Source organism: Leuciscus leuciscus, assembly GCF_965113295.1.
Source record: "Leuciscus leuciscus genome assembly, contig: HAP1_SCAFFOLD_351, whole genome shotgun sequence".
In the NCBI taxonomy this organism is placed as follows: Eukaryota; Metazoa; Chordata; class Actinopteri; order Cypriniformes; family Leuciscidae; genus Leuciscus; species Leuciscus leuciscus.
This window is the reverse complement of record NW_028118387.1, coordinates 21907-35000: the sequence shown is the minus strand read 5'-3', so window position 1 is coordinate 35000 and position 13094 is coordinate 21907. Positions and strand designations below refer to the sequence as shown.

General features: G+C 38.3%; 1 protein-coding gene and 2 long non-coding RNA genes across 11 annotated transcripts; 2 read left to right on the top strand and 1 right to left on the bottom strand.

Moving 5' to 3' along the window:
* Nucleotides 1-996: 996 nt before the first annotated feature.
* On the top strand, nt 997-1698 carry LOC309491555. 8 transcript variants are annotated; one of them, XR_014203178.1, is made up of 4 exons: nt 997-1170; nt 1245-1263; nt 1357-1406; nt 1469-1698. It is a non-coding gene; the product is annotated as an uncharacterized lncRNA (long non-coding RNA). The 8 variants fall into 8 exon arrangements; XR_014203179.1 differs by having other exon boundaries at nt 997-1263; nt 1357-1394; XR_014203180.1 differs by having other exon boundaries at nt 997-1263.
* atp5if1a (ATP synthase inhibitory factor subunit 1a) lies at nt 1627-2976 on the bottom strand. The gene is made up of 3 exons (XM_082190615.1): nt 2808-2976; nt 1996-2108; nt 1627-1927 (listed from the first exon to the last, which is right to left on the bottom strand). Exons 1-3 carry the CDS (start codon nt 2874-2876, stop codon nt 1786-1788), a joined length of 324 nt encoding a protein of 107 aa, XP_082046741.1. The 5' UTR covers nt 2877-2976; the 3' UTR covers nt 1627-1785.
* Nucleotides 2977-4351: 1375 nt separating this feature from the next.
* Nucleotides 4352-6863, top strand: LOC309491556. 2 transcript variants are annotated; one of them, XR_014203186.1, is made up of 3 exons: nt 4352-5401; nt 5993-6108; nt 6633-6863. It is a non-coding gene; the product is annotated as an uncharacterized lncRNA (long non-coding RNA). The 2 variants fall into 2 exon arrangements; XR_014203187.1 differs by having other exon boundaries at nt 5993-6121.
* Nucleotides 6864-13094: the final 6231 nt, after the last annotated feature.

The window sequence follows — 13094 nt, the reverse complement described above, 5'->3', positions numbered from 1 at the left end:
TAATTAAAAAGAAATATATAAATATATAATGAGTAATGTAGAGAAAAGACCCGCCAGTCTAGTTTTCTCTGGATATTTTTTTATGTTTGTACAAGTGTGAGGGATGTGAATAGAGTTGAATTCAAGAAGCACAATGAAGATTTAACAAACCATTTGTTATTGTCATTTGAAAAATGAAGCGTATAATATAATGAAGTTGGCAACATATTCAAAAGAAAATGGGGTTTTCACAATAATAATAATATAATAATAAGATATATATATATATATATATATATCTTTGCGAACAAAGGAGTGGTTTACTTCAGAAGGGACATTGATTGGTTGTGTTACATCAAAAAGATAAATGGACTGTTGTTGTTTCTAAAAGCGCACAAAATGGGCATATCTCATCAATTTAATTTAGGAAATGATTTGACAGGATCGATGTTATGAAGGATTTTTTAATCAGACCTGAGCCGCTGACTGCGAGTGAGTGCGCATGCGTCAGCTGTGGTGACGCGCTCTGCTGTGGTCATTAGGGCTCGAGCTGATGCGCGTGACTGTGACCTCGTGGCGCAACGGTAGCGCGTCTGACTCCAGATCAGAAGGTTGCGTGTTCAAATCACGTCGGGGTCAAAATATTATGCTACTCATAAACATAAACAAAGGCCCAGATTCAAGATGAAAAACCAAACACTGATCTGTGTTTCTCTTCTCATAATATAACCATGATGATCCAGTCAGGATATCGTTCACAATATTGAATGTCTCAGATCTTCAGATTGGGAGTTTGCATAAATCCTAGATTCACACACACACCTACAGCACATGAGAACATGAGGAGATCATCTGATGACTCTAACACAGAAGAGTGAAGCTGTGCTGAGGTCTTTAAGATGTAATGTGCTTCGGATAAAATAAAGACATTTGAACATCACTCAGACTCGCTCGATCAGTAAAGAACGGTCCTTAAATCAATATTAGGAATGCTTTCTAGTTACGATAAAATTATAAACACATTCTACGCTCAACGTATTTCACCAAAAGATAAAACTCCACATGTTGTCCCTCACCAGCTGTTAGTTCAGGCGACTCGTGTTCAAGCCTCAGATTTACTCAAGTTTATGTTTCATAGCAAATAACTTCAGATGTTGCATGTTTCTGCACAGGTTTATTGATAAAGCACATGTTTCTGCACAGGTGTATTGATAAAGCACATGTTTCTGCACAGGTTTATTGATAAAGCACATGTTTCTGCACAGGTTTATTGATAAAGCACATGTTTATTGATAAAGCACATGTTTCTGCACAGGTTTATTGATAAAGCACATGTTTCTGCACATGTTTATTGATAAAGCACATGTTTCTGCACAGGTTTATTGATAAAGCACATGTTTATTGATAAAGCACATGTTTCTGCACATGTTTATTGATAAAGCACATGTTTCTGCACATGTTTATTGATAAAGCACATGTTTCTGCACAGGTTTATTGATAAAGCACATGTTTCTGCACAGGTTTATTGATAAAGCACATGTTTCTGCACAGGTTTATTGATAAAGCACATGTTTCTGCACAGGTTTATTGATAAAGCACATGTTTCTGCACAGGTTTATTGATAAAGCACATGTTTCTGCACAGGTGTATTGATAAAGCACATGTTTCTGCACATGTTTATTGATAAAGCACATGTTTCTGCACAGGTTTATTGATAAAGCACATGTTTCTGCACAGGTGTATTGAAGCACAGGTACATGCAGACGGAGTGATCAGGCACAGGGAGTGATGATGGCGATGGACGTCTCAGTCGTCATGTTTGAGTCTGCGGATCTTGCCCTTGTGTCTGTCGATCTCTCTCTGCAGACGCTCGATCTCCTTCTTATGGTGGTCGATCTCTTCTTCATGGTGTTTCTTCAGCGCCGCCAGCTGCTCCTTCTCCTTCTGCCTGTCAGACACACGTCATCATTACTCATGAGCAGAACACATGATGGAGGCGACGAGACTGAAACTCACTTGAAGTATCGCTCCTCGTCGGCCGCCTGTTTCTTCCCGAGCGCTCCTCCTGCTTCCCGCACCGAGCCGCCCGCTCCTCCTCCTTTACCGGCTCCCGAACCCAGATCACCCAGCTGGAGGGGGGAGGGTGTGTGTGTGTGTGTGTGTGTGTGAGTGAGTCGATTAATCGGGTGTAATTTGTCCTCAAACAATGTGCAATTAGAAGTCAATTAAAACTAATATAGCAAACTGTATCTATGTAGGAAAAAGCGGTTTAAATTTAAGCTGATTGGAAAATGTAAAGTTAAGTCGTTAATTAAAAATGATAGTAAAGAAAAACAAAAGCTCACATTCACTCGTCCGACCACACTATACTCCATCACAAGAGCTCCTTTACTCTTACTGCAGTTCCATGTACAATTTTAACTTTAAGTTTAATGTTTATCAAGAGTTAATGCTCTCGATGCGCATGCGCCGTCAGCGTCACCAGTGGAAACAGTCACGTGACATTCTAGCGTTTGTAGATGGAGATATAACTTTAATTGTAGAATAACAGTTAAATATGGAAGCTTGTTTCCGCCACAGAATACAAATAAAGAAGGTAAATGTGACTTCTCACAATATTTCTCCCTCTTTAACATAATGGCAGTATATTTAAGTGACGAATATGTTTATATGCGATTCATCGATGCTCAAATGCGTTGAGTTGCTGCAGCACTAACATATTTCACCTCAGAAAATAAAATGGTCTATAATTCATGACCAATGTGGTTTATCAACCGGATTTTCATTCATACTCGACATTCTCCCTCAGGAAAGACGTTCTACAGTACCTGATCTGACCCTCTCCTCAGCGCTGAGGTGAAGTAGCCTCTGACACTGGCCCTCAGCAGCAGAGCCATGACTGAACCCCGATCACGACACACGGAAACACAACAGCGTTTAATGTCCTTGTGCAGAACTAGATCGGAACACGGAAACAACTGACCACAGAATAAACTGGACGTCTTCAAAACACAGCGTCATCAGCGCCACCTGGCGGCCGGAGACCAGCGCACTGCGCATGCGCAGACTCAGCCCGCTGAAACCGTGCTTTGTTTGGAGCAGAATCAATGTATTCTTCATATTTTAAAATTAGCACAAGCACACTAAATTCGAAAATATGGTTTTCTTACACGAATAAATGTTTCGTTTTCAAGAAGATTTTTTCTGTAATTCTGATGGAATAAAAAGCTAGGATGATGTTTTTGAATGTAGGCCTACACTAGTGTAAATCTGAATAGGGGTCACGTGAGAATTTACAACGTTCACTAAGCGCATATGAGATAGTTCACCAGTTATGTTATGGAAGTTATTATGTTTAACAAACTTATGTTCATATACCCATATTGTCTATGGGTCTGGGGTGACGGGATGGGGAGCTTCTATGATATTAGACTGCGTAGCCTATAATAAAAGATCATGAATTTCAAACCTGAACCAAACATATTTTTATTCAAAGATCAACAGTCTGTCATTATTCTTTAGTCTGCCACAAAAAAAAAAAAAAAACACATTAAAATCATGAACTCAAATGTCATTGTGAAAAGAAAAAAAACAATGACTGTTGTAAGTAACAGTGCGTAAATCAGACCTTTCAGTATAGCCTATCGCTAATAAGCTTTAACGAAAATAACGAGATAATTGTGTAGTGAAGTATTTTTTTGCAGTGCCGCGAACAATCAATCACAATCAATCACTCCTTTACGCGTGCAGCAGTGACTGTCCTCGCGGCTGCAGCAACTTGCGCTCTAATAATAGGCAAAATAGGCTACAGAATATTTAGTTCTGTATTGACAGGTGCAATATTTGAAAATCGATCTTTTTTTTTTTTTATCATTACATTTATATCTGCATTTATGTAAAAACTTAAACTTTCAAACATCAAAATGTCATTTATTAATATGTTTTCATGTCAAAATGACATACAAACATATTTTCCTATTCTATTTTGCCTTGCGTGTAGCGTGAAAAATAGGCGTCGGTTCTATTTCTAGCATGCACGCGTTTTCCGCGCGGCTCGAGGCGCGCCTGCGACGCGCGTGTCACGCAGGCAGTGTGCAAGCTCTAACGGACGAGTTAACCTGTTAACAGGGGAGCCGAAATAAAAACGGACACGCCACGCAGCCAGTGTGTCGCCGGCCTCAACCTCCGCAGACACTTTTTAATGTTTATCAGACAATAACTACTCAAGATTTTGCTTTAGTATAATTTTCGGGACAATTAGGGCCAGATTCGGGATTCGGGACAACAGTTTAGATTTCGGGACTGTCCCGAATTTTTCGGGACGTCTGGTCACCCTATTCACAACGTTTTTTTTTGGTTGCAATTAGGTAAATTTGCAGTGCAACGTTTTAAAAACGTTTAAGAAACCACACCTAAAATAAAAAAATAATGTAACCAAAATAAAACGTTTTAGAAACGTTGTGAAAATACCAACCAGGTATGTTTTCTTTAGGTAGTCAAAAAAACGTAAATATCACGTTTGTCTACTACGAAAACAAAACCAGACCAAAATGCAACTTTGGCGAGACGTTTTATTTAGGTGTTAAAATAACGTAGTCTGCACGTTGAAATAGGTTTTAAAAGAAACGTCACGACAGTATTATACAACCATGCCAAATCTCCAATGGTACGTTCTGTTTGTGTATAAAATATAACAGTATAACATTTTAACATTTAACAAATTTTAGCGATTCTTCATTGACCGAGTAGCCTAACAGACGAGACCGCTGTAGGCAGCCTGATTATCAAGTATCAAAAGGACTTGGAGAGGTGATATGTGAATGCTTACTCCCAGTTGTCTCTTCTCATTTAATAGCCTATACATTTTCTGATAACATGTTTTACGCTAATCATCACTGAACATGTCATACACACTTTTGGAAAAATGTTAATGTCCTTGCATTCATGCAGCCTGAGGGTGGCGCTCTAATGATGATTGACATACTTTATATGAAAATAATGTTCATAATTATATCATGTAGTTTTTGCTATTTTATTTCTACACCTCGTTTACCATTTCTAAAGGTAAACCTATATATTATGTTATAATGTAGCCTATTATATATATAAATGACTTAAAACATTGTTTTACATTTTCAATGCTTTCATATTTTCATTCAATTTAAGTTTGCGATGGCCACAGGCCTACTATCCACTTAATAATATATCAAGTTTCATGATATTTTAGCTGATTATCAAATAATTCATTCCATCAATCTAAATGTAAATGCTGCGTGACTTTTACGTATTTTAATGGGCGCGCGCGCTGAACATTCAAGCCGCATTTGAACTGGAGCGGAGGGCGTTACCATGGAAACGAGGCGGCAGCTCAACTGACAATCAGCGAAACTCCGTCTCTCACTGTTGTTTTAACAACTTTAAGGTAAGTTTAGTCCATAAAAATACACAAATAGTACATACAAATGTTTCTGAGACTTTCTTTCATGTAAATCACTCGCTTCCGTTGAATATTTACTTAATAGAAATGGTTTAGTGTCTTCGAAAAAGTCCGTTAGCATCTAACTAACTTTAGCTATCTAGAGGTAGCAGTAACGTTAGGTTGACTAACGTTAACCGTTATAGACTTGAGCTCTAAGTTTGGGCTTTTAATCACATCTATTGTGTAGATGAGATATTTTGATAGTTTTGTAAAGGTTTTGCTGACAATTGGTCAATGGATGAATGGAAATAAGCTAATTTATTTAACCTAAAAGTACGCACTGTATGGTTAATTCATAGTTATCACGTTACGTCACACCATTACGCCCACCTGGAGGGCAAAATAAGGCTTTCCTCCACTGCCCAGTCATTTTTATCAGGTTTGTAGTTAGTATTAATGTAGTAAAACAGTGTTATTAAAAGATCAAATCCAATATACGCTTATTCATGATGCATACTTTGTACAGGTAAGCAGATGAAGACAGAACAAATTATTTACAACAAAATAATATTGTTTGTCTTCTTCCCTTTACAGTATTGTTTGCCATCTAGTCCTGATCACAGAGTTTAGCTCCAAACCCAATTAAGCAGACCTGAGCAGCTGATCCAGGATCACCAGAAACTCTGCAGAACTTTGGTCTCAGTGTTCAGGTGTCCCAGTGTTGTAAGTTCAGAATATACTGCAGGAGATCTCAACATTGTCTCTCAAGGTCCACTTACATACAGAGCTTTACTCCAACCTAGTCCAGCACACCTGAACAAGCTAATCAAGGTGCTAAACTCTGGGTGCATATCACTCAGGTCTCTAGCTCAGTAGTCAGTGGTTAAGGGCCGTCTTTATCACAAAATCCTTACAGTGCACTGAAACATTCGCTCCCTAAAAACTCACTATGTTATCAGAAGTTCTGAAGCACAAAACTTTAATCATACGAGGCAGTTCGCTACAAAATGACATGTGATAGGTGATTTTAAAACACAAAGCAATATTATATTTCAGCATAAACATAACATCTCTAGACAGGTAATGTCTAATCAAGCAAACATTTACAATTTATCTATGACTGAAATCTTCCACAAGTATGTAGAGGGAAAACTCAAGTGTATACTTCACATTTTGGACAACCATTTTTTTTTTTACATTTACATTTTGGTTATTGTTCTCTTTCTCACTTTAGATGCTGGAGAAAAAAACGGCCCGGCTAAAGCATTCAAAGTGGAAACTTCTGTCGTGGCTCAATAATCCGGGATTGGGATGGTGGAAGGAGCAGAAGATCAGAGATCAGTCAGAGATCTACTGGTGCCCCTGAGGAACTGATTTACCTAATGCGTCAAACATTACCAAACATTTTCATCACTCACCTTCATGTCGTTGCAAACTTGTAAGACTTTCGTTCATCTTTGAAACACAAATGTACCGGTAGATCTTTTTAATGAAATCTGAGAGCTTTCTGTCCCTCCATTTCACAGTTTATGCAACTACAACTTTCAAGCTTCGGAAAGGTATTAAAGACATTATAACAATAATCAATATGACTCCAGTGGTTTAACCTCAACTTTATGAAGTGAAGTGAATGCTGTGTGTGTGCAAAAAAAACCCATTGCATCTTTATTCACAAAATATACATCTCTGACACACGTTCACGGAGCACCACGATTCATCAGGGTTGTGTTGGCGAGAGAGCCAGCGATCTCATGGTGCAACATGCGTTGGAGATACATCATTTGTGAATAAAGATGTAATTGTATGCGCACATAAGGCATCTGTTAAAAATATCTTCATTTGTGTTCTCCACAAAAGTCGTATGGGTTTGGAGCGACATGAGGTAATTACTGACAGAATTTACGTTTTTGTGTGAACTATCCCTTTAATGTTTTCTAATGTGGTTATAATTGCCCATTGTTCTGTTTTATAAACATTTTCAATATTTTAAAGATTTATTGTTTTGAAAAAATGTTTATACAGAAAAAAAGATAGATTAATTTGATCAAAAGTCGCAGTAAAAACTTTTAAATTGTTTAAAAAAAAAATGTTTCAAATAAATGCTGCTCTTTTGAAAGTTCTATTCAAAGAATACTGAAAACTGTATCATAGTTTCCACAAAAATATGAAGCCGTACAACTGATAATAATCATAAATGTTATATATATATATATATATATATATATAATAGATTGTATCATTATTTATTCTAGAATAAGTAATATATTACAGAAATGCACTCATTAATTAAAATCATTAATCATATCAATCATATTGTGTTATTAATCAATAAATTCTAAAGAATTTGCTTAACTTTTTATGTTTTGTGTCCAGTGATTTTTCAATGTTTTTAACGGGTCCCAGAAAGAATTGTGTTAAAGATGAGTTTATAGCCCACTGGATCGATTACTCTTCACACTAGAATCTTGGAAGACGGACGTGGCAGCAGTTGCAGAACGGCTGCTGCTACAAACGCTTACAGGCTACATCCAAGGGTGGAAACATCTCAGGTTTTAGTGATTAACACGTTCTTTCAGTGAATTTTTCGGGTGAACGTGGTAAAAACCAATAGGAAAAAAAGTACCACATAAGACGTGATATTGACATTTTGAAAATGTTGAACATGACGCATATCGTCGAAGCAACGTTAAAAAAAAACTCATCAATGGTCTGAAAATACGTATTTATAACGTTAAAAAAACTTTCATCAATGGTGTGAAAATACGTATTTATAACGTTTAAAAAACCCGACATCTGTCGTATTAAATACGTAGGATAAAAACGTTGTGACAACTTTTTCACTACGTGAAAAAAACGTTTTTGCAACGTTTTTGTGTTTGCTGGGAACTTCCTGCATGAAAAGATCGTTTCTGTTTACATGGGCACAAATGAGTGTCGCCAAAGTTATACAGTGTGTCTCGATTTAAATAAAATATTTGAAAGTTATAACAATGAAAGTTTAATTTAATGACTGAACCGGTTTGCAAAGGTTTGTATGGATGTGTCTTTTATGAATGACAGCATTTTTTTGTTCAGCTGTGCTTTTTCCTCTTTCTAAAAACATTACTGAGATGATTATCTACAACAATTCAAGGTGAAAATCAATCAAATACAAAGAATAATAGATTAAAGCATTATATACTGTTCTATTCTGTTCTATTATTGCACTGTCTCTGTTCAGAACATTCTATGGCAGCATTACTCACTCATCTCGCACACAATATGAATTGTGTTGTCAAGACGACGAGTTCCGGAAGCAGTTGACCTCGCGTCATCATCATCATCATCATCATCATCAGCGGGAAAGACTAGTGACATCACTGAACAAAAGAGTACAGCTCAAACTCTCATTCATTCATTAAAAATCAAATAAAAACTCTGATTCATTCACCTCATGCATCAGATTAAGTTTTTAGAAGGCACCGTCTGTTCAGAAGGAGAGAGAGAGAGAGCCTGGCTGTGCCACTGGTTACTTCACATACTGGTTTGGACCAGTTAAAATAGTAAGTCAGAGTTGCAAAGTGGATGTTTTTGGGTCCTCAAGCCCGTGCACTACAGAAGATGTGTGTGATGGTTCCCTTTCAAACAGTTCATAACAAACCCTCTCTCTGTTGTGACAGTGATGATGTGGTCAGCAGGGGGCAGCATTTCCAAACAGATCCAGTCCTGAGATGCACTAACCTCACTTCATGTTCAGCAGATGCAGTTCAGCAACTCAACAACTCAGTTAACTAGACTCTCCTGTATACTAGTCTCTCATGTATACTAGTCTCTTCTGTTAACTAGTCTCTCATGTATACTAGTCTCTCATGTATACTAGACTCTCCTGTATACTAGAGTCCATCCTCTTAACTAGACTCTCCTGCATACTAGACTCTCCTGTATACTAGTCTCTCCTCTTAACTAGACTCTCCTGTATACTAGAGTCCATCCTCTTAACTAGTCTCTCCTGTATACTAGTCTCTCCTCTTAACTAGACTCTCCTGTATACTAGAGTCCATCCTCATAACTAGTCTCTCCTGTATACTAGAGTCTCTCCTCTTAACTAGACTCTCCTGTATACTAGAGTCCATCCTCTTAACTAGACTCTCCTGTATACTAGACTCTCCTGTATACTAGTCTCTCCTCTTATCTAGACTCTCCTGTTAACTAGAGTCCATCCTCTTAACTAGTCTCTCCTGTATACTAGTCTCTCCTGTATACTAGACTCTCCTGTTAACTAGAGTCCATCCTCTTAACTAGTCTCTCCTGTATACTAGTCTCTCCTGTATACTAGTCTCTCCTGTTAACTAGAGTCCATCCTCTTAACTAGTCTCTCCTGTATACTAGTCTCTCCTGTATACTAGTCTCTCCTGTTAACTAGAGTCCATCCTCTTAACTAGTCTCTCCTGTATACTAGTCTCTCCTGTATACTAGACTCTCCTGTTAACTAGAGTCCATCCTCTTAACTAGTCTCTCCTGTATACTAGACTCTCCTGTATACTAGACTCAGGTATTTTTTTTTTTATAAAGTGTGTGTGCTTTCGTTTTCTTAAGTACCGGTTCAAGAACCGTTTAAGCACCGGAACCGTTTAAAAAATACAGAGTACGTACTGGTATCGGATAAAACTCAACCAATACCCAACCCTACAACTAGTCTTTCCTGTATACTAGTCTCTCCTGTATACTAGTCTCTCCTCTTAACTAGTCTCTCCTGTATACTAGTCTCTCCTGTATACTATACTCTCCTCTTAACTAGTCTCTCCTGTATACTAGTCTCTCCTGTATACTAGTCTCTCCTCTTAACTAGTCTCTCCTGTATACTAGTCTCTCCTGTATAATAGTCTCTCCTGTATACTAGACTCTCCTCTTAACTAGTCTCTCCTGTATACTAGTCTCTCCTCTTAACTAGTCTCTCCTGTATACTAGTCTCTCCTGTATACTAGACTCTCCTGTATACTAGTCTCTCCTGTATACTAGACTCACCTCTTAACTAGTCTCTCCTGTATACTAGTCTCTCCTGTATACTAGACTCTCCTGTATACTAGTCTCTCCTGTATACTAGACTCTCCTCTTAACTAGTCCCTCCTCTTAACTAGTCTCTCCTGTATACTAGACTCTCCTCTTAACTAGTCCCTCCTCTTAACTAGACTCTCCTCTTAACTAGACTCTCCTGTATACTAGACTCTCCTCTTAACTAGTCTCTCCTCTTGTATACTAGACTCTCCTGTTAACTAGAGTCCATCCGCTTAACTAGTCTCTCCTGTATACTAGACTCTCCTCTTAACTAGTCCCTCCTCTTAACTAGTCTCTCCTGTATACTAGACTCTCCTCTTAACTAATCCCTCCTCTTAACTAGACTCTCCTGTATACTAGTCTCTCCTCTTAACTAGTCCCTCCTCTTAACTAGACTCTCCTGGTAAATATGATCAAAGATGGCTGTAAAAATAAATCTGCATGGTTTATCTTTCAATTCAAAACATTTGCAAAAATCCAACCTTTCACTGAAGATTGTTGAGCTTAATCAGGGCAATAATTATGAAGTTCCAATCAACTAAAGATGTTCTGAATCTGTCTGGAAGAGGACATGTGTTTATATCGTCCTAATGCAAGATTTTCAGTGAACAAAGACTCTCCAAGAGTCACAGATGGAGAATCACAGAGATGAGGGAGTCTTGGGCTCAGAAAGCCTAAAGAATCACCACATGTTGTTCGGGAGGGTTTAAGAAAAATCCTCCTTGCTCGAGGATCGTCTCTGATCTCCAAACTCTTCAGGCATTATAGAGAAAACTCAGACCTGTTATCTGGAAAGAGGGTTTTAATAAAAGGGTGCCAATAATGACGTGTTTTGGAGAAAAGCATTTATTTCATAATGTGATTTCCCCACCACTTTCAATTATTTTACTTCAATGAAAGATTCGATTTTTGCAACAAAAAACAAAAACAAAAAAAAGATCAAAAGGAAAAAACAATGCAGATTTATTTTTACGGCCATCTTTGATCATACTGACCAACGAGGTTTAAGACTTCTGTCTATTCCTCAGTAAAAGTTGCTCTCAGCAGCACTGGTAATAGGCTTTAAGAGAAAACTCTTACCTAAGAACTTCTTTCTGCTGCTATTTAGGGGAACTCTTAGTGCTAAGATGTTTTGTGAATACAGCCCCTGATAACTTTAAATGAACGTTCTATTAACGTTACTGGAAGAACGTTTGCTCATAACATTTACAGAACGTTCCCTGTTCGCTGAGATCAGATCATCTCACCTGGTGTGAATCACAGGAACTGTGTAATAATGCAGCTGAACTTCTCATTATCTATAATCTTAGCTTATCAGGAGTGACCAACGACGTCAACTCGATCTCAGCATCTTTGTGAATACTTTTTTTTTTTTTTTTTACTCTTACCTAAGAACTTATTTTCCTGCTGCTATTTAGGAGACCTCTTTGTCTGATCTGCTGGAAACCTTCATCATAACAGAGATCAGATCATCTCACCTGGTGTGAATCACAGGAACTGTGTAATAACGCAGCTGAACTTGCAGAGCATCCGGTGTCTTTATATGGACTTCCGTTGGTTCGCTGTCCTCATATAATATGTTCTCTTTTCTCTTCGGTACCACTGCTGTTGTTGCCAATGGAAACGGTTTCCTGGCAACCAGCATCTGCTGAGCGATGACACGCTGAGGTCGTTCTCCCAGTCCAACATCAGCCACACACACATTAAACACATTAAACACAGGTTCGGTTCGCTGATGGAATGGGTATGACGGATGATTCAAATGCATTTGAACCCTCTGAGTGGCTGCAATCATATTTGAACTCGATGAACCGTCAAACATACTGTAACTATCAGAACTCAAAACTTTCTTTCTTGAAATGAAATACAGTTTCCTTCTGTAGATGTGAGAGATTATGAATGATGACTGGATTGAACTGAGAGACACACACTCACACACAGCAGAACATCTCAGTCACTCCATCACTGTCATCAAACGCTCTCCTTTGCTCCTCAGATCACAGAATATGTGGAAAAACTTTTTTTTCTTGGTAACGTGAATGTTAAACAACTGGGAATAAAGTTAAAACTCTATACATTTTACATTTTACATTTATTCATTTAGCTGACGCTTTTATACAAAGCGACTTACAATTGCTATATATGTCAGAGGTCGCACGCCTCTGGAGCAACTAGGGGTTAAGTGTCTTGCTCAGGGACACATTGGTGTCTCACAGTGGATTCGAACCCGGGTCTCTCACACCAAAGGCATGTGTCTTATCCATTGCGCCACCACCACCCCTATAGAGTTATGAAAGAGAAACCAAAGTAAAATGTCGAGGCAGTGACGATCCTGACCTCTGACCTCTCTCTCTCTCTCACACACACACACACACACACACACACACACACACACACACACACACACACACACACACACACACACACACACACACACACACACACACACACACACACACACACACACACACACACACACACAGGATTTCCAGTCAGGATTTAGACCGTACCATAGTACTGAGACAGCTCTCATTAGAGTCACACATGATCTGCTCTTATCATCTGATCGTGGTTGTATCTCTCTATTAGTGTTACTCGATCTTAGTGCTGCATTTGACACTATCGACCACAACATTCTTTTAAATAGACTCGAACATTATGC

Coding starts and splice junctions, on each gene's coding strand:
- atp5if1a (XM_082190615.1), bottom strand. CDS start 2,876: ATGGCTCTGCTGCTGAGGGCCAGTGTCAGAGGCTACTTCACCTCAGCG. Junction 2,109..2,807: donor TGAGGAGAGGGTCAGATCAG/GTACTGTAGAAC, acceptor TCCCCCCTCCAG/CTGGGTGATCTGGGTTCGGG. Junction 1,928..1,995: donor GACGAGGAGCGATACTTCAA/GTGAGTTTCAGT, acceptor TGTGTCTGACAG/GCAGAAGGAGAAGGAGCAGC.